Here is a 20,278-nt window from a genome sequence, read left to right as displayed (position 1 = left end):
GAGATTTCTCTCTTCTAGTTAACCAACAGATAAAAATTGCTTCAATGCTGCTTCAGGTAATGTAGAAGAGAGTTACACTGATCACAGTGCCACAGTTGAAGCCTGAAAATGAAAATATATGCCATATTAATTGCCCAAAATTGCACAAGCCATGGGTGGTAGATATGCTGTTTTGATTTCTCTTGTTATTCTTTGTTATATCTCAGATTAACACATCTAGTCAAATACTTTACTTATTTTGTTACAGATTGCCAAAGTATCAGAAAAAACTAAGGGGTAGGAACTGAGAGGTTAAAAATGAAAGGAGATTCTGCAACAGTAAACATGCAAGGCAGGTTCAAAAAGAGTGTAAATTGAGCTTGGCTCATAAAATGTGTTGTTTTCACATCCCTATTGTTCTGCAATCTATTGCATTCCCCAAACTACTCTTGACACTGGGCCACGCTCTGGATTAATACAGGACATGAAAGATCTTGAGGAAGATGAGGGGTTCAAATCATTACTCCTAATAATAGAAGTCCTTTTCCTTGGGTAGAAGTCAACTATAGCTCCAACCAATTCAGGTATACTGTTTGCTGCAATGATTTTGCTGTGATTCTCCTTGAAAATATAGCGTGAAAAGCTTTGTAGTTTCTGAGCATCAAGAAGCTTTCCATCAATGTATTCATTCATAATTTTTTGAAGTTCTGAGAAGAGCCACCTGCCATTGTGGCCTTTAGGTATAACAGATTTAGGTTGAATAGATTTGTGGTTATGTGATAGTTTTATCATATACCCTGCTCATCTCATGACCTTCTCCCACTAACAGATACGTTGGAAAAATGTTTGGCTTTTGTTTTCCACCTAATTTGTACTAAACAGACTACATCCCAGAGGCGGAGTTTCCATGGGAACAAATGGGGACAAATGGGCCGGGCAGCTGCATGGGGGGAGGGAAATCACATGGGGAGGGAAATCATCCCCCACACTTCTTGCCTGGGCTGCTGGCTTGTGCCAGCGGCTGGGCTCGATGGGGCAGTAGCACAAGCTGGCTGGGCAAACTTTCTGATCAGAGCCCCTGCTTCTGCTGCTGGAGGCATAGGGGGCGCAGTGCAGCTTTCTGTGCAAGTACCAGCCAGAGGCTGAGCAGCCTGCTTAGAGCAGGAAGTGGCGTGGCCTTGGGAACAGCTGCAGGGGCGCTGATCAGAAAGTCCAGCCAGCCAGCTTGTGCCACCACCCCATCGAGCCCAGCCACCAGCAGGTCAGTGGGTGATGTGTGTGTGTGGGGGGGCGGCGGACCCCCTCCTGCACACACCCCAAAAGGCCAACTGACCCATGGGGGCTTTGCCAGAGCCCTTCCCACACCTCTGCCAGTCAGCCAGGCCCAAGGGGGGCCCACGCGGGCCCGGCAGAGGCCTTCTCACCACACCCTGCTCCCAAACCTCCACTCTACTCCACCACTAGCCCTCCCTTGGCACCCTCCCTTACCTCTAGCCACCCCTAGCCACCTTCCCTCACCTTTAGACACCCCTTGCCACCCTCCCCCAGCCATCCCTTCCCACCCTCCCTCACCCTAATACTCACCTTCCAACTTCCAATACTTACCATCCACCCCTCCCCAATCCCTAGCCACATCTGCCAACCTTACCACCACACCAAGCTACACCTTGCCACCCTGCCCCACCAGAACCTTCAACTTTCCTCTCTCCCCCACCCCAAGCCTCCCCTTTCAACCCTCTCACCATCCCAAGTCACTCCATGTCATCGTCTTCCACCCTAAGCCATTCCTCTCCACCCTCCCCTTATCCTCATCAAGATGAAAGGTGGAGGGAGCCGGAGAGGCCAGGTGGTGGAAAGGTTTTGCCCCAGATTCCATTTCCCCTAGGCCTTTGCTACAGTCTTACCTATACTGACTGCCAAATTTCAGACAGAAAAGACAGACGGCTGATATGTATATAGTTGTATTTTATGCTCAATATGTTTTAGAACTGTACACATAAATAAAGTGAAAACACCTAGTGTACTCCATTGCACAGAATAGGCTTGAAAGAATCTCCCCTGAAGCATGGAGAAAAAAAGTGAAACGTGATAGATAGCAGCCTTCTGAGAAGTTGTCTTGGTCATAGACCCACTTGATTGACATGGAATGCAAATGGATTTCTAAGGACGATTTTTAGAAAACTGGCAATTGGGAACTGACAGTTGAAGGAAAACTGTTAACAGAGCTGGAGACAGCAGAGTGAGCTTCAACCTGTTAGCAAAGGAATCTCCTCTGTAATGAGAGGAACATACTTTAGTTTAGGATCAAGAAGAGAAATAGATCTAATGTTCAGAGGGTGATTCCTTAATGTTTAATGAGAAATAGCCCTAGTGAAAAGAATGATCTTGGGCCATTTTAAAGAAGAAAACAGGGGAGTTGTGTAAATGTTCCTATAACTCTTCCAACGTAAGAACCACTGTTTAATATGTTTATGAAACAAATCAGTGACTATCAAGAAAAATCAATCTCAGTACATAATAAAATCATCAATATATGTATGTTAACCACTTCAGATAAGTTTTGAATTACAAAATATCATTTGTATATAGCCATCATTCATTCCTTACAGAGGTTATTTGCCTAGGGACATGGGGTACCCAATGTCCCCGGGCACCACCATTCCAGTCACATGGAGGCGCCAAAACATCCCCCCACAGACTGAACCATTAGCCCAGCAAGCCTCAACTAACATGTGGCACTCAGCTGCTTCATGCTGCCAGTGCCTGGGCATCTCAGCCCCCCTCCCCACTGTGGACAGTGGCCCAGAGTGTCCAGGGGCAGAGTCAGCACCCTCCCAGCACTCCCCCGACCTCCCAGAAATCACCAGGATGACAGGGGAGCTCCACCTCAGCAAACCTTCTCCCTGCCTCCACCAGCCTTCTCCTTGGCTGGCAGGGCATCCACAGGCAGGCACAGGGAGAAGGCCCATCAGACCCAGGGAGAAGGGAAGGATCATCAGACCCAGGATTCTGGCTGCTTCCAAGTGGGTGGGGAGGGGAGAAGGCGGCCTGGCGAGCCCAGCCAGAACCAATGTCGCAGAGCAAGCCCCACCATCTGCAGCAGGTAGGCGTGCCTGAGCGGGGGCCTGGGGCTGTCTCTTTGGTGATGAGATCACTATAATGCCATTTCCTGACTTACATAATTTGGTGACTTGCTGTCTCCACTTGTCCTTCCCTGCTACCTTCCTATTGTACCTATTGGTGAGGTGCCAAAATACTGGGTATTAATGAATTTTTCCAGTTGTTACCAAAGACTGTCATTTTAATAATTCTGACTTGCTATAATGATGATATTAAACTAAATAATATTAAACTATGATGATATTAAACTGAGATTCTAGTATGATTTATTATTACTATTTATGTCTTGCTGTACATCCCTTTTGACTGTAAAGTATATCAGCAATAACATGTTGTGATTCTCCCTCTCCCTTTCTGTGTTTCTGGTCACCACTGGTAGAGACCTAAATATTCTCAAATGATAGACGTGGAGATGAACAGCTTGAGGTTGGCAATCCACTGCTGAGTAGTTCCAAAAGCAACATTCAGGATAGAGATTTCTCACAGTGGTTTTGGGTGGCATACATTGCAAGTGTATTAAGTGCTCTGCCCTGAAGACATTATTTTCTATCAGGTAGTAAGGACATTCATAAAATAACATTTGAAAAAATAAAAGTTAACATAGCCTTTATCTCTTAGATCTCTTCTTTCATATATATTTTTGCTCCCTTTTAAAAGGCAATTTTTATTTTATTTCCCATTCCCCTGCGCAAAACTGTTTAAACATATTATTACAGACATACCCCCTGCCTGACTTGGATATTCTGATCTAATCTGAAATATAGTTTTAGCTAATGCTTGTGGGAATTTATCTTGGGTCTGCAGCTTGTTTTACAAAGGTTTGAAATGCTTTGTTTCCCATAGTTCAGTCTAGCAAGCTTCTGACATCATGCTTTTTCATGTATGGAATCAAAATTAATTCAGCTAGCAGCATACACATCTGAATGCTAATGGTGTATTAAGGTTAACTGGTAAAGAAAAAAGTATTGTTCCTGACCAGACCCTCTCAGAAGTCCAAAGTGACCTGAGTACAAGGACCAGGTCTTCTGCTTCAGAGGGAGACTTCCCATCCCACCCCCCACTAACTCTGTCCACCTCTTTCAAAGGTGTCAAACGAGTTTGACACCTATGGCTGCTAGACAGTGAGGGAACAATGCTCAGGAAAATGGAAGAAACAATCAGCATTACGCTAGTAACATGATGTCATATTCAGTGTAGCCTGAAGAGATGTCATCAAATGTTCTAGAATTTATCCAAACTATGGTTAAACTATGAAGCATAGAGCATCACCCCTACATGATGGGTCACCCCTACATGATGGCCAATCATAGATTTGGTCTGTTTGCAGTTTTTGTGTCCCCAGTCACAACAAAAGCTAAATATGAGAATGGGTTACATTTTGGCTGAAAGGGATGCACAGAAAAATAAGTTGCAAAACTTATCAAATGGCAAAATTGATCAAATGACGTCATCCCCCTTTGAGCTTGAGGTTCAAGCCTAATGGCTATTTTATCCCAGTCCCCCCAGACTGGCCCTGCTTCTAAGTCAGCTGCAGAATAAGAAAATGGTGATAAACTGTTGAGTGTTTAGTTTAATATATTTAGTAGAGCAGCATAAAAAAGACCAATATGCAGTTGCTGATTTTATATAAATGAGTTTACTATTAGGAAGGGTTACATGGGAGAAAATAAAGAACAATTTTCTATTCTAGCACTAACTTGGTTGAGCACCATGTGGTCTCACGTGGTGCCTATCTAGCAAAGCAAAAGGTTTTTACCTCGTGTGTAATGCGATGCAATGTGCTCAAACAAAGAAATATACTTTACTTTATAACTTCTGTCTACATGACTAGTCCCACATAGGCAATTCCGGGGCTAGCTGACCAATAGCCTAATTAATGGACTGCCCATAAAACTCTGATCTCAGTAGCTAATTAGCGTGCACACAGTTAACCCGTTCAGGTCTGAATTGCGACAGACACTTGCAAAATACCAACATAAATGCATGAGCTCGGTTTTGTATCACATGAATGACTTATGCCAGTTACAGCATTGTGCTATCAAGGTTATCTTCAGCATCTCAGGCTGAGATCCTTCACTACCAGAGTCTTGCAACTGGTGATAGTAGGGATTGAACCTGGGACCTCCTGCATGAAAAACAGATTTTCTTTCAGTGACCCCTAACCTCTTCATGTTCACCAGTGCAACACTTGAAGTATCTTCTTGACACTAGCATCTTGTGGTAACGAATCTAAACTAATCTACATCACTACTTTTCTCTTAATTTATTTGCAGTCTTTACACTAAAATGCCAGCCTACTACATTCCTAAGATCCCTTCACCATCTTGTCATAGATAAAAGCCCTCATTTAAACCATATCATCCAGAGCCAAAGAATCAGTTGCACACCCAGGATTGTGGTTTCTCAAATGTTACTTCCAGCGAGGCACAACAAGCCCCTTTTGAAACTGAGTGAAATCTCAAAAGCTATGTGATATGGTGGGGCAGGGGAACTGATCACACTCAAAACAAAGAACTGAAATATCCCCGTAGTACAGTGGTTCTCAACCTGGGGGTCGGGACCCCTTTGGGGGTCGAACGACCCTTTCACAAGGGTTGCCTAAGACTCTCTGCATCTACGGCCCCACCTGTTGAACATCATCAATAGCTCCCTTGAGCAAGGAGTTTTTCCGGGTGGGCTGAAGGAGGCAGTGGTCCGCCCACTCTTGAAAAGACCATAGTTAGATCCTGGGGATCCAGCCAATTACCGCCCTGTCTCGAATCTTTCGTAGGTAATGGAGAGAGTGGTGCTGTAGCAGCTTCAGGGCTTCCTGGAGGACACATCAGCTTTCGATCCCTTCCAGTCTGGCTTCCGTGCTGGGCATGGGACGGAGACTGTTCTCGTCGCCATCACAGATATGCTCCGTATGCAACTTGACCAAGGCGGATCGGCGCTGCTTGTATTGCTAGACCTTAACGCAGCATTTGATGTGGTCGACCACGATCTTTTGGCTCACCGCCTGGCTTCTTCCAGGGTGCAGGGCACTGCCTTCAGTGGATTGCCTCGTTTCTCCTGGACTGGAGTCAGCAAATGTGGTGCAGGGACCAAGCCTCCCGGAAGTGCCCACTTCAGTGCGGTGTGCCTCAGGGGGCGCTGCTGTCCCCATTATTATTTAACATCTATATGCGCCCCTTTGCTCAGTTGGTGCGGAGCTTTGGGCTGACGAGCCATCAATATGCTGATTCTGTTGATGGAGAAGGGAGCGGTTGCCGCCCCTGCGGCTCTCCAGCATTGTTTGGAGGTGGTTGCTGGTTGGTTGCAGCAAAGCAGGTTAAAACTGAATTCAGCAAAGACGGAGATCCTCTGGCTGGGTCGTGAGGAGGGGTTAGGGATTTTCAGCCGCCGGTGTGGGAGGGGGTCTCATTGGCACCGACCTCCTCCGTTTGCAGCCTGGGGGTCCACCTGGATTCATCTCTTTCAATGGAGACCCAGGTGGCCCATGTAACTCGGGTTGCATTTTTCCAACTCTGTCAGGCCCGGCGGCTGGCCCCCTTCCTCTCCCAAGCAGACCTAGCCACCGTGATCCATGCAACGATCACCTCCAGACCAGACTATTGCAACTCGCTCTACGTGGGCCTTCCCTTGCGTCTGATTCGGAAATTAAGACTGGTCCAGCATGCAGCGGCTTGCTTGCTCACAGGGGGTGCCACCAGAGATCATATTTTACCTGTGTTGCACCATCTGCACTGGCTACCAGTCGAGTTCCAAATCATTTTCAAGGTGTTGGTGTTAACCTTTAAGGCCTTATGGGGCTTGGGACCCTCGTACCTGCGAGACCGGCTTGCCTCATATGTCCCGAGTTGCTGGTGGTCCCCGGCCCCTCAATGATGCGGCTGGCCTTCACTCGGGCCAGGGCCTTTACAGCCCTGGCCCCTGCCTAGTGGAACGCTCTTCCTCCAGCTGTCCGGGCCCTGTGGGATCTTGGAGAGTTCCGCAGGACCTGTAAGACGGAGCTGTTCCACTGGGCTTTTGGGGAGGCTGGCTGCTGATAGTCCCCCTTTTTTTATAACACCAGTGGACCCTGCTGTCCCCCGCCTCTTAAGGGGTTTAGGCTGTGGGATGCCATCTATTGTGTTTTGTAATTAGAATGCTGTGTTTTAATGGGGTTTGGTTTTAATATGTGCAGAGTTATAATTTAATTACTCCTGGTTGTTTATTGATTTTATTTTGTGCTCTGTTATATACTCTGTGTTCACCGCCCTGAGCCCCTCAGAGGAGGGTGATATACAAATGTTAATAATAATAATAATAATAATAATAATAATAATAATAATAATAATAATAATAATAATAATAATAATAATAATAATAATAATAATAATAATAATAATAATAATAAACAACCACTGCTGTAGTATGTCCAAATCCACGGGGGGGGGGCCTTCAACAGCTCTTTGAATCCCACTTTACTCTTTTCTCCCCCTTCTCACTAAAGATGTAATGTTTCTGAGTAAGAATTAGAGCTATAGCATGCTGTTCATGAGAGAGTTGAACTGTGGCTATGCCTGCTTTGAAAAGACTGCGAAATCACTGCAATCTATCTGTTATGTTCAAGATAAAATGCTTGAAAGCTGCTGTTCTTTACAGCTGTGTACTTGATGTTTCAATTGTTCTTCTAACTGCTGCTCCTAGAAAAAAATTACAACACTCTTTTTCTGAAGTGTATAATTGTTCTCCCTTTTCCTTACAGACCTCTGTTGGCTTTAAATTACTTAAGCCTTCTATAGTATGGGAGAATGCAGGTTTTTTTTAAAGGGGGTGATATTTTTAAGCTACTCAAAGCTATAGAAAGAGCATAGTTTGTCACACTTTCATATATTCTATCAGCACATATTTAGGATCGATTAAATGAGCTGGGTCCTTCCCACATCTCAACCATATCCAGATGTAATTTGTGAGAACGGTTCACTATGTAGTCCCGCTGCAAGAAAAACCAATTAAAAATTCCTTGGGTCTCCTGAACTAGTCAATAATATAAATATTTGTTGATGTTCAATGGTTGGTAATTACAACAGTCAGTAGAAACCATGGTGGATTTTTTTTTAGCTTAGCCTGGGGTAGGAGATTGGATTCCAGGGGGCCTTGCCTTCCAGTCCTACACTAGCTGGTGGCCGATTTTTTAAAAAATCGCCTTTGCTGATGGCCTAATGTGACTTTTGGAAAACTCCCAAAAGTGAGCTCATGCCATTCTAGGAACTGATGGGGACTCAATATTTTTATGCATATTTGTGTGTATTTTACAGTGATTTGCTGTTGTTGTTGTTGAGGGCTTTACTTTGAAGTTTCTTTTTCCCAGGACAGCAGAGACATCAGTTCTGGGAAAACTCCAGTTTTATCATAGAGTTTCTAGCAATTCTTAGAGAAGGGTGAAATCATTGCCAGGTTTCCTCTGAAGTGATGTCATGCCCCATTTCCTTGTCCCTCCTGGTCTCTTGCCAGTTGCCAGGCTGGGCCTGACAATTCTAGGTTAGCTCTACCTTACATTATCCTGTGTGGAGGTGCTGAAGGATTACAGCAGTGTACAAATAGATTTATGTAAACATAAATAATACTAAATAATAATAATAATAATACTGCCCAGCAAATGGCAAACTTGGTGCTATGACAAAGTTGCTTAAGGAAAAAAATAAAATCCATTGTACTGTAGGAAGACAAAGGGAACTATCCATCCAGGCAAAACTTGTCCAGGGATTCATACATTGCCACTGTATAAATGGCTAGTGCTTTACTGCAAAATTTCTCTGCAGAATATTAAGTTTGAAGACCAAGGCCAAATTATTTATTATATGTTCCACATTTATGCTAACTGCACCATGCTAGGCCCAATGAAGTCCCAAATCAATGCTATTTATTCTGATGGAATTGTGACAATCTGTATAACGCTGTGTGCATCACTTTCTGTAGGAAGATGGGAGGGGGGCTGGCTGGCTATCAGACAAAACAACTATTTCAACTGTCATTGCTCATCTTTGGATGGCCCAGGCTAGCCTCCCTTAGCAGTCATGTCTACATCCAAGAATGATATGCCATATCCTGTTAACCCTACCTGCCATGGACTGTCTACGACCTTTTGTCATCCTAGTAGTTACCTTGGGCACTTAGTAGTTCTAGTGATTCATTCTCCCTGCCCACCAACAAGCGCCTTTCATGCACTACCTTTTATTACTGCTTATCCTTCTGCCAGGGATTATCCATTGTGCTTCTGCCCTTCCTCCATACTTTCTGGTCACCATTTTTGTTTCTGTCAGGGTAGGACCCAGATTTTTTGATAGAGGGCTTGGCAGAACATATTCACTCAAGCCTGTCTAGGGATGAGTGGGGTATCAGTATAATACAATATAAAATTAAATTAAAATGAACATTGAGAACTGCTGCTTTGTATTAGATTGAAACCTTTAATACACTTGGTCTGATTTCTGCAATCCAAAAAGAACTTCCTTTGATACAAACATTATGCATTTCAACACTTAAATACTCATGAGAATTCATGAGAAGAAATTTAATATGGAGTAATTCACAAACACTTTTGCTCCGAAATTTTTGGTCATCACTACTATACATGAGTATCCATGTATTCTCTGGAACTGTCTACTCATGTAACTTGCTGCACCAGTGAACCTGCTGTTCTAGCATTTATTTGATCTCCATTTTTTTACTTCCCTAACTTTGGCAGATTCTGCATGGGCCAAAAACAGTGGTGTGAAAATAGTGTAAACCTTTTACACCATTTTAGACCATTTTACACTGTTTTCACACTGCTGTTTTTGGCCCATGCAAAATCTGCCTTTGTAATATGTACAAAACCTCTTGATGTAGCCAGGTGATTTTTTTTTTTGTTTAGAACACAAAACCAATAAAATCAAGCTGAAAATATTTCCAGTAGGAATTAGAAGGGCTTTATGCAGCAAAAATTAGTGAACTATCAATTCTTGACTTGTCTATCCATATGAAATAGTGGGTTCTTGTCTCTGATGGTGCAATTTTGTTTAATATAGCCTTGATGATGGCAGAGTACACAACAATGATAAAATCATGAAGATGACAGCCTAATCTTCAAAGATGACTGATCACAGATAAAACGCTAAGTAACTCAGCATTTGAAATATCAGATTATCTGTCTCCTGACACAATGTCTGTGTGCACCCCCTGCCGAGTTCTTCAGAGATGTCACTGATATGTAAAGAAGCTAAATCTTACAAACTTGAATTGCTACAGAGAATTCTGTTCCCTGAAGCCATAAGACTGAGAAAAACAGTCCCTCATCTGAAATATTAGTTAATCAAACATATGTCTTCCAGACAGCCAAAGTATTTAGGCATATACAAGATAAATATATATTAAGAGTGGCTATTTAAAAATGTCTAAAATAGTTAATTTTGCCATATAATTAGCACTCACAGGTGGGCTGTCAATGGGTTAGTGATTATTAAACACCTTTTATTATCAGTTTTATGTACTCCAATAAAAACAAATAGCATACTTACAAGAATTATTAGGCATGCTGGTCCTATAAAACTCCATATAAAATTATTCTTAGTGCTGAGCCAACACCTAAAAAGTAAACAGCACATAATTCCTTGAAACATGTTTAAAGATTATTTATCTTCATGCATGGAGGTGACTCAAGTTGAATGTTGTCCTCTCGTTCTTAGGAACTGTGGAGCTCTGTCTGGAAGCTCCATGAATCAGACAGGAAGTGGCTTCTTTTGCCACTGATCAGAGGAGGAAACTGTAGGTAGTTCAAATTGGTAGATAAGCCCCAAAGTGAAGAATTTCTCTGGTCCTCAAAAACATATGATTCCAGAGAGGTCAGCGTGGCCATGGGGGTTCATGGTTCCATTCCTGCGTGGCTATACAGGACTGGATGGCCCACAGGAAAAAACCGCAGGCCCCTGTGCGAAGGCCCAGCCGGTTTGCATGCTGTGCGAAGGCCCAGCCGGGGGTGCCCGGTCATGCAATCACCCCAGGGCAGCTGTGTTACCATGTTCTCCGGCCTCACACAGCTGTTTATGGTCCTTTCAGAATCCGCCTCAGTCTAGACTATTTCATGAAGTTATCTCCCACATTTTATCTCACATTATCACATAAAACTGCCTTCTACTGAGTCAGACCATTGATTCATCATGGTCTGTTTTGTCCACTGTGATAGACAATAGCTGTCTCATGTTTCAGATAGATGTTTTCCACATCACCTACTGGCTGATCCTTCTAACTGGGATTAAACCTGGGACTTTCTGCATTGAACCATTGTCTCTTCCATAGCTCAGCATATCTTTGGAGCAAGGAGAATTAATAAATAAAGTTCATTCACTAAAGTATGTACACAAAACCATGGACAACCCACTGTAAAACAGAATAATGTGAAATACCAAGTACTGCAACGATTAAAAAAATATGTTTTGGCTACCATATCCCTGCCAAAGATGTTATGACAGGACTATTCATAATGAAAGGGAGCATATAAAAACAAAATCACTTACGCATCAGTTCTTCTATAGTATTTGTATCCCAGTGCAGCAGAAATTCCAACAACCACTGCTGGGCTCACATAACCAAAGATATAGAAATTCTTGTGAAGAAATCCCTTATTATATATTACTCCAACGACTATCAGATAAAGATGAATGCCTTCAATGCACATCCATGCAAAGGCAGCTAAGAGGAAGTAATGGAGTAATCCTGCGGTGATTGAACAGAATAGCTAAAAGAGCAAACAGAAATCAAGGTAAGTGAATAACATAAAAAGACTTTGTGTGAAACTAGTTTAAAAAGATGTGATTCCAGTACAGACAAAAACTTGTTTCACTGAGATTTTTTTCTCCAAACAAAAATATCCATCTTCTCATTACTTTTCTGGAAATACATGGGGGGGAAACACCATGCCTATTCAATTTTTTAAAATCAAGCTGCATCCCCATTTCTTACGTGTCATGCACATGTAAGTCCATTCAGTGTATCAACTGCCACTACTAATCATATACTGTATGCAAGGCTATTTATTATACTTTGTAATAAATAATATGTTATAAACTTTTAATTGGGTATAAACTACAGATACCTTGAGGGGGTATGTGGGGTTCTATTCTACTCTTCCAAAATGTGCCACAGTATATGCATTAATAGTTCACCAAATTGGAGATAGGGACAGATAGGGAGGATTTCACTACAAAATTAAAAGATGTCCCATGTTTGCAGAAAAATGTGAAATCTAAAAAATTCAAAAACGTTGGGGAATTAAAACTTCACAGAATGATAGAAACGGTACCTGTAGGTTTAAGAAAAGAATGCACATTGAAATCTCAGTGCCAAATTTGGAGGAGAAGTTGGGGGGAGCTACCAAAAAAGGGAAAGAGGAAATAATGGGGGAAGGGATACAGAGGAAAATACACTTTCATCAGCAAGTCTTCACAGACAAGTCTTTGCTGGTTCCTTGCTTGTTCTATTATATTAGTTTCAAATTGCAGTGGTTTAATTGTGCTGTGTGAACTGCCTTGAGCCTAAGGGTAAGGTGGGATATAAACAGTGGTGGGATCCAGCAGGTTCGCACCACTTCGGCAGAACCGGATGTTAAAATGGTGCTTGTTTACAACCAGTTGTTAAATCATTTGAATCCCACCACCAGAACCGGTTGTTAAATTATTTAAATCCCACCACTGGATATAAATATTTTAATTCTGAAATAAATATATCAGTAAATAAGTAACTTTGAAAATGAATTATATTTTAGCACCTAACAAAAAGTGGAATGTTCAATCCACTATCATTAGCTAGACACTTTTGTATTATTTTAATTAAAGATACGCAATCATCCACTGGTTTAGCTCATGGTCTGTTTGCTAGTGATGAACAGAGAACCAATTTTTCAATGGACAATTTGTCAACTAGTTGGAGTCTATTCAACAGATTGCTTCACTGTATTTCTTCTAATAGTGCAGTACATTGCAATTGCCTTTGCTTGCAACTATGGCCACCATTTCCCCTTCCTGAGGCTTTTTGAGTTTACTATTTTAAAATCAGTAATTCAAATTGTGTCTTAATAGTCTAACTGCCATAATGTCTCAATTCCAAGATTTTTTTAAAAAAATGATCCAGGTGTATGATCTGATTTTGATGATCCAGGAAGTGATCACATCCAAATTAGATTGCTGTAATCTGCATAAGATACAGATTTCTCTGCAAACATTACAGAAATTTCAGTTGGTTTGGAATTTGGCAATCAAATTGCTGTTAGGATGAGGATATAAGGATCATATGATCCTGATGCTCAAAGGTCTGCACTGGTTGTTCATCACTATCCAGCCCACCAGTAAAAATCCTCTTCCTAAGCCCAGGGTAGCTGCTGATGTTTGGCTCCTGAGTTGCAATTCTTTACAGATTTGACAGTATCAAGCATGGACTAGGCCAGTGGGGTGGCGAACCTATGGTACTCCAGATGTTAATGGACTACAATTCCCATCAGCCCCTGCCAGCATGGCCAATTGGCCATGGAGTGCCATAGGTTTGCCACCACGGGACTAGGAAGAAACATAATAAAATTAATCAAACTTAAACTCAGCTCATATAAAAAGTATTTGTTCCCCCTGGCTGCCCGGCCCCTTTGGTGGGGGAATTTCCCACACTCAGAACCAATTGTCTACCAAAGTTCTTAGTGGCAACATGGAAAAGAAAAAATAAAGCAGCCTTGTGTACTCACTGGAAGTTGATAGAGGAAGAAACAAGGATAAGCTCTAGGTATCACCAAAAACTCTATGTTTCCTTGAGCTACTTGTCACTTCCTGTTTCAACTGCCAATGAGTACACATGGCTTTTTTGAAAAAAAAAAACAAATCTATTGCCACAGTGTGCCCCACTTCTGCCATTTTTCAGGCACAGCTTGGCAATTCTACTATTCTGATTTATCCACTAAGTCATTTCATCAGCAATTGCGAGCAGCTCACACCTACTCTGAGTGGACCATTTACTCTTCAGTAAACAAAAAGAAACAGTGTAACAAAAAGAAAAAAACAAAATACAATATTAAAATGGATACAAATTATATCTGAAAGAGGAAGGGAAAATCAACTTTGTTACTAACAAACAGACAGTACTACGTATTGTCGAAGGCTTTCACGGCCGGAATCACTGGGGTGCTGTGTGGTTTCCGGTCTGTATGGCCGTGTTCTAGCAGCATTCTCTCCTGACGTTTCTCCTGACATTTCTCCTGATGGATCCTCTGAAGATGCCAGCCACAGATGCAAGTGAAACGTCAGGAAAGAATTCTGCTAGAACACAGCCATACAGCCCGGAAACCACACAGCACCCCAGACAGTACTACATTTTTGCATTTTTTATGATGCTTCCACCTTTCCCTATTGGTTTGAAGGACTTCCCCTCCATTCAGTGGATCCTTAATAATATTTTAACAATCTACAAAAAATTATATTAATTTTATTTAACTTAATATCTAATATATCATAACAGTATCTTTAAATTTAATGAATCGTTGAAGGCTTTCATGGCCCAAATCACTGGGGTGTTGTGGGGTTTCGGGGCTGTAAGGCTGTGTTCCTGTAGCATTTTCCCCTGATGTTTGGCATGCATCTGTGGCTGGCATCCTCAGAGGATCTGATGGTAGTAAAGCAAGTGGAGTATATATACCTGTGGAATGTCCAGGGTGGGAGAAAGAACCATTTGCATAGGTTTACAAGTGCAAAGGGTGCAATTAGCAAGTGTGATTTGCATGTGTTGAGTGGAATCCACCCATTTTAGCATATGTAATTAACAATGAAATTGCACAATCAATTAGTGAAGGTATCTGCATAGTATCTGGCTGGCATTTTAATCCATTTGATTGCTTCCTGCCTGGAGACATCCTGTGTCTGGGTGGTGTTCCCTATGTAGACTTGTCCACAGCTACAAGGTACATGGTAGACTCCTGCAGAAGTTAGAGGATCCCTCTCATCCTTTGCTGGTGTTCCCTATGTAGACTTGTCCACAGCTGCAAGGTACATGGTAGACTCCTGCAGAAGTTAGAGGATCCCTCTTATCCTTTGCTGAACATAACATTTGTTGAATTTTCTTAGTGGATCAGAAGATTGTTTGGAAGTTATGTTTTTTCATCAGTTTCCCTATTTGATCAGTGATTCCCTTGATGTATGATCAGAACATCTTCCCTTTGTGTAGCTGTTAATTTTCATTTCTGTGGTTTGTTCTTGATCTTGCACCTCTTCTAATCTCTGTAGTAGAGTAACCATTAGCCTGTAGAGCCCAGTTTAGGTAATTCAGTTCAGTTGAAGGGGGTGAGGTTCACAGATTCTTTTTGCATGATCTACCAAAGTTTTTATTGTGCTCCTTTTTTGAACTGGGTAATGATTGGCGTTTTTATGACGATATCTATCAGTGTGCATAGGTTTTCTGTATACTGTGTGGCCCAATTGATGGTTGGGTTTGCGGATGACTAAAACATCTAGAAATGGTAGTTTCCTCTCATTTTCTTTTTCCATAGTAAATTGGATGTTAGGATGGATATTGTTAATATGGTCCAGAAACTTGTTTAGTTCTTCTTCTCCATGGCAACAAATTGTGAATGTGTCATCCACAAAATGGAACCATATAATGGGCTTTTTTGGTGATGTTCCCAGGGCTTGTTTATAAAAATATTCCATGTAAAAATTTATTACAGGGCTAAGAGAGCTACCCATGGCTACCCCATCTCTCTGTTCATAAAATTCATTATCCCACTGGAAGTAGCTTGTAGTGAGGCAATGTTGAAACAGGGCTCTGATGTTTTTAGGGAAAATCCGGTTAATGAGTTCGATGGTGTCTGCTATGGGGACCTTGGTGAATAGGGAGATCACATCAAAGCTGATCAGTTTGTCAGAGGGGTTGAGTTTTAGATTGCTGATTTTTTTCTATGAAATGGGCTGAGTCCTTAATGTAGTGTGTGGTGAGTCCAATTTGGATTTGTAATTGTGCAGCCAGAAATTTTGCCAAATCATATGTAGGGGTCTGATGGCACTCACAATGGGTCTGAGTGGAGTGGAATCCTTGTGGATTTTTGGGAGTCCGTAAAGTCTACGAGGGAGAGCTTCAGTTTTGCATAGATGTTGGCGTGTGTTAGGATTAATTGAGGAGTATATATTCTTTTGCGAATATTCTTTTGCTTCTCCTTCTTTCTCTCTCCAAATATCAGGCCTAGATCCTCCATTAAGTTGAAGAAGGTTTTAGCAATTTGTTATCCTTTTTCAGTTTGGGTTTTTTCCTCTGCAAGTGTGATTTAGCTTTTATGGGGTTTATGACCCCATTAAAATCTCCCAGTATATTCCAATTTTTTGCAGTATAATTATGCAATGCATTAGCCAAATTTTGATAGAATTGTGCCTTTTTTCATTAGGTGCGTAAATTCCTATTACTATAGTTTTTTGTGTTTAGTATAATTTCTACTGCTATATATCTAGTCTTTGTATCATTTATCATTTCTTTTGGTTTCAAATTTTCTTTTAAATATAAGGCCACTTCCCCTTTTTTTTGTATCCAGCATGAAATAACAGCCTTAATTTTGAATTAATTAAATATATCTCTTCTTTTTTTAATGTGGGTTTCTTGTAGACATACAATTGCATTATTTTCTTTTTCAAACTGAAAAGGATTTTTTCTCTTAATAGGGTTATTTAATCCATTTAAATTACACAAATATATTTTACAATGCATTTGAATTATTGTTCTTACCCCTCCACTAATGTTCTGAAGGATGTAGGTTCTTATTTCTCAGAATGAAGTCTTGTGCTTTTTGAACACTTGTGATGATATATTTCTTAGAGTTGTATAAGAATGAAACTCCTTCAGATATATTCCATCTAAATGTAATATCATTACAGTGGAGAATTTTCACTAACTTCGCATAGTCCTTTCTTTTTCTGAGGATTGCCACTGGGATTTCCTTCAATACAATCAGGTCTTTTCCTTTGAGCTATAATTTATTTGCTAAATGGTAATGCAGAATTTCATCTCTCAATTATTTTCTAACAGTTTAAAGTTTATAAGTATATCTCTGGGTAGTCTTTTATCTTTGACTGACCTTGAATTTACCCGGTATAGAAGGTCTATTTCTTTTATGACTTCTTCCTATAAATCCCACATCTTACTCAGTAGTGGCAGGATTCTTTGTGGGAGATTTTCCTTTTCCATCTCTGGTAGACCTCTTATACAAAGTATGGATTCTTTCTGTTGGAGTTCAAGGATTGCCAAGTCGTCTGCTTGAGTTTCAAATTGACGTTTCAATGTGTCTAATTTGTCTTCTACATCTTCAATTTGTTCAGTATTGTCTTTTAGGGTTTCTCTTATTTGTTTGAATGACTCATCAATTCTCTTGAATTGTCCCATTTCTTTTTAAATCTGTACTATTTTCCAGCTTGTTAAATCTTTCTTTCATTTTTCTTTGGAAGTTTGTAAGTAGTTCAGCTGACACCAGGATCCACAGGACCCTAATTATTTCTGCAGGGCCTGCAAGACAAAGATGTTCCACTGGGCCTTTGGTTGATGCTACTGTCATCTGCTATACCATCTTGCCAACCTCCCACCTACCAACACGTGCATTGAACTGAGTTCTCCCCCACCCTGTCCCTGCAATCACTTTTTTAAAAATGTGGCCCTTCTGGTCCTTGCCAACTTTTTGATGATACCTTGAAAAAGGATTATCTTGAGACTGGGAGACTATTGGTTGAATACTGTCATCTTATTGCTTGTCATCTATTGATATAAATCTACGTTTTAGCATTATTACTAGTTTTATTGCAGAATTATCATATTTTCATATGCAATGTTTTAAATGTCTCTAAGTCTCCCTAAGCCCAACTATAGTAGGGAATGGATGCAGTATAAATGAAATAAAATAAACAAAATAAACAAAAGAACACATTGGTAGAAGATTTATGCTGCAGTCATTCTTTTTATTTAGTTCATTTGCTCCTTTTTCAGTTTTTTAATTTAGATTGTGAGGGGGAAGAAATCATGGTATATGCCCTGATCATCTCAGATCTCAGAAGCTAAGTAGTGTCAGTAATTGGAAGGAAGACCATGAAGGAAAACTTTGCACAGAAAAGCAAAAAAAAAAAACAACAACAACAACCCTCTGCTTCTCACTTGCCTTGAAAGCCCCTGTCTGAGGTTGCCATAAGTTGGTTGTAGCTTGACAACACTTTACATACACACAATTTGGACTGCAAACCTTGGTAAAACATTGTTATTCTCCTTGACCCGCAAAGTTGCAAGTGATTAATATTCAGTATATGAAAATTTGCACTAGTGATACTATTCATAATGAAATAAAATGACAAGAGCACAGCAGAGCTGAATGTAAGGAGCATTCTTGTACACTGGAGACAGAAATAAAAATCAGCATAATTCCTATTAAAACTGTTAGATTTTTTTCTATTACTGGGACATTTGTCTTTAAACAAACTTAATACTGGTTTTGGTGGGTTTTCCGGGCTGTGTGGCCATGGTCTGGTGGATTTTGTTTCTAACGTTTCACCTGCATCTGTGGCTGGCATCTTCAGAGGTGTATCACGGAGAAAAGTCTGTTTCACACTGTGTCTAAGTGAGAAGGGAAAGTTTAGTGTGGTATATTGTAAACTTTCCCTTCTCACTTAGACACAGTGTGAAACAGACTTTTCTCTGTGATACACCTCTGAAGATGCCAGCCACAGATGCAGGCGAAACGTTAGGAACAAAATCCACCAGACCACAACCACACAGCCCGGAAAACCCACCAGAACCAGTTGAATCCGGCTGTGAAAGCCTTCGACTAAACTTAATACTATGACTCCAGTGTTCCTCATTAAGGACTCCATTGTTGATTGCCTGGAATCCTTAGAAGAAAATGTTAAATTCCTACACAACTGGCTGTGTATAAATTTAAATGTCAACATTCACATTAAGGCTGGAAAATGCTACATTTACATTTAAGAATGGCAGAGTAAAGCATACATTTTTGTGCGCTCAAATGAAGAAACAAGGAAAGTATACACACCTGATTGGTGTTCATGTTAATCCCAACAAGAAAAATAAGTTCCGCCAGAAAAAGACTGCAACAGAGATTTTTATGAATTGTTGTTCTCGTACTTTGAATTTCACTGAAGAACCAGAATGTGAAAATGCACACAGAGAGGCAAATCAATGAGATAATTATTCCAAGTTGTGTGATTCTTGTAAGAATATAATCCTTGACATCCTGGGGTGGGGGGGAATTATAATATAATATTGAAGAGAAATGGCTCAATAACATTTTTACAGTTTTATTTGATAGTATAGTCATGGGTTTCTATTCCTTTACCCTCACAAGTCTTTTTATTTTTTGTAGAAGATGTAAGTAAATGAGAAGTAAGAAGATGGTACGAGTTTATAAATAATAGTAAGAAGATGGTACAAGTTTATAAATAATAGTAAGAAGATGGTACAAGTTTATAAATAATTTCAGTATGATTGTTTCCTATGCCAGGTATAATGCTTTGAAAAAAAAATCAATAACAAGACCTTGGCTGCGATCCAATGTCTATTGTATGCAACTAAAGGCTGTCAGCTGAATTTTGTATGCAAGAAAATGTCTTAGGTGGAATCTGCACAGAACAAATGTAACATCTTTAGGACATTGTAAAAAGTATTTTGGGGAGGAACTTCACACAGCTCACTTCCCCAAAATGACTTCCACTTGTTATAGTCCTCTCAACCCGGGTTTTTCAAAAATTGCTAAATGAGCAACCTTTTCCTACCAACTTGGGTTGAAAATGATTCCTTCTAGCTGAGCAAACACCAGCAGGCAGGAAAAGCTTTGTTTTGCCCAACAAAACAAATCTTTTGTTTCTACTGCTTGTGACTGCCATTCTTTGTGCTGCAGCAGACTCTATGTGAAGATTCCCCATGGAGGTTTCCTTTGCTTGCAGCTCATACGTGCTCAATTTTTCTGTAAAAAGTCGATGAAAAAGTTTGTTTTGCCTAGCGATCTTGCAAACCTGTCACTTTTCCTTAGTTTTTTTTGTTTTGAGGGGGATGTCTGCAAAACTACTGCAACAAGGCTGTGTCCTTACACCAGTTCCCGTTAACCTATATTTAAATGATTTAGCACCTGCACTCAAATCAGTTAATTCACACTGCCCATGTCTGG

General features: G+C 40.8%; 1 protein-coding gene and 1 long non-coding RNA gene across 5 annotated transcripts in view; one reads left to right on the top strand and one right to left on the bottom strand.

Moving 5' to 3' along the window:
• ADGRL4 (adhesion G protein-coupled receptor L4) overlaps nucleotides 1-20,278 on the bottom strand; it is a 124,265-nt gene that overhangs the window by 18,814 nt on the left and 85,173 nt on the right. For all 4 annotated transcript variants that reach the window (XM_048498716.1, XM_048498719.1, XM_048498718.1 and 1 more), the window contains 3 exons: nucleotides 19,148-19,348; nucleotides 11,619-11,839; nucleotides 10,623-10,689 (listed from right to left, as the gene is read on the bottom strand). In XM_048498716.1, the coding sequence (XP_048354673.1) occupies nucleotides 10,623-10,689; nucleotides 11,619-11,839; nucleotides 19,148-19,348 (489 nt within the window). The remainder of the gene's footprint in view (nucleotides 1-10,622; nucleotides 10,690-11,618; nucleotides 11,840-19,147; nucleotides 19,349-20,278) is intronic.
• LOC125433830 overlaps nucleotides 11,758-20,278 on the top strand; it is a 38,793-nt gene continuing 30,272 nt past the window's right edge. Inside the window, exon 1 of the long non-coding RNA XR_007244674.1 lies at nucleotides 11,758-11,863. This is a non-coding gene — a long non-coding RNA (uncharacterized LOC125433830). The remainder of the gene's footprint in view (nucleotides 11,864-20,278) is intronic.

Source organism: Sphaerodactylus townsendi, linkage group LG05 (assembly GCF_021028975.2).
Source record: "Sphaerodactylus townsendi isolate TG3544 linkage group LG05, MPM_Stown_v2.3, whole genome shotgun sequence".
NCBI lineage: Eukaryota > Metazoa > Chordata > Lepidosauria > Squamata > Sphaerodactylidae > Sphaerodactylus > Sphaerodactylus townsendi.
Note: the sequence above shows the minus strand (reverse complement) of the source record. Positions and strands in the feature narration are given on the sequence as shown.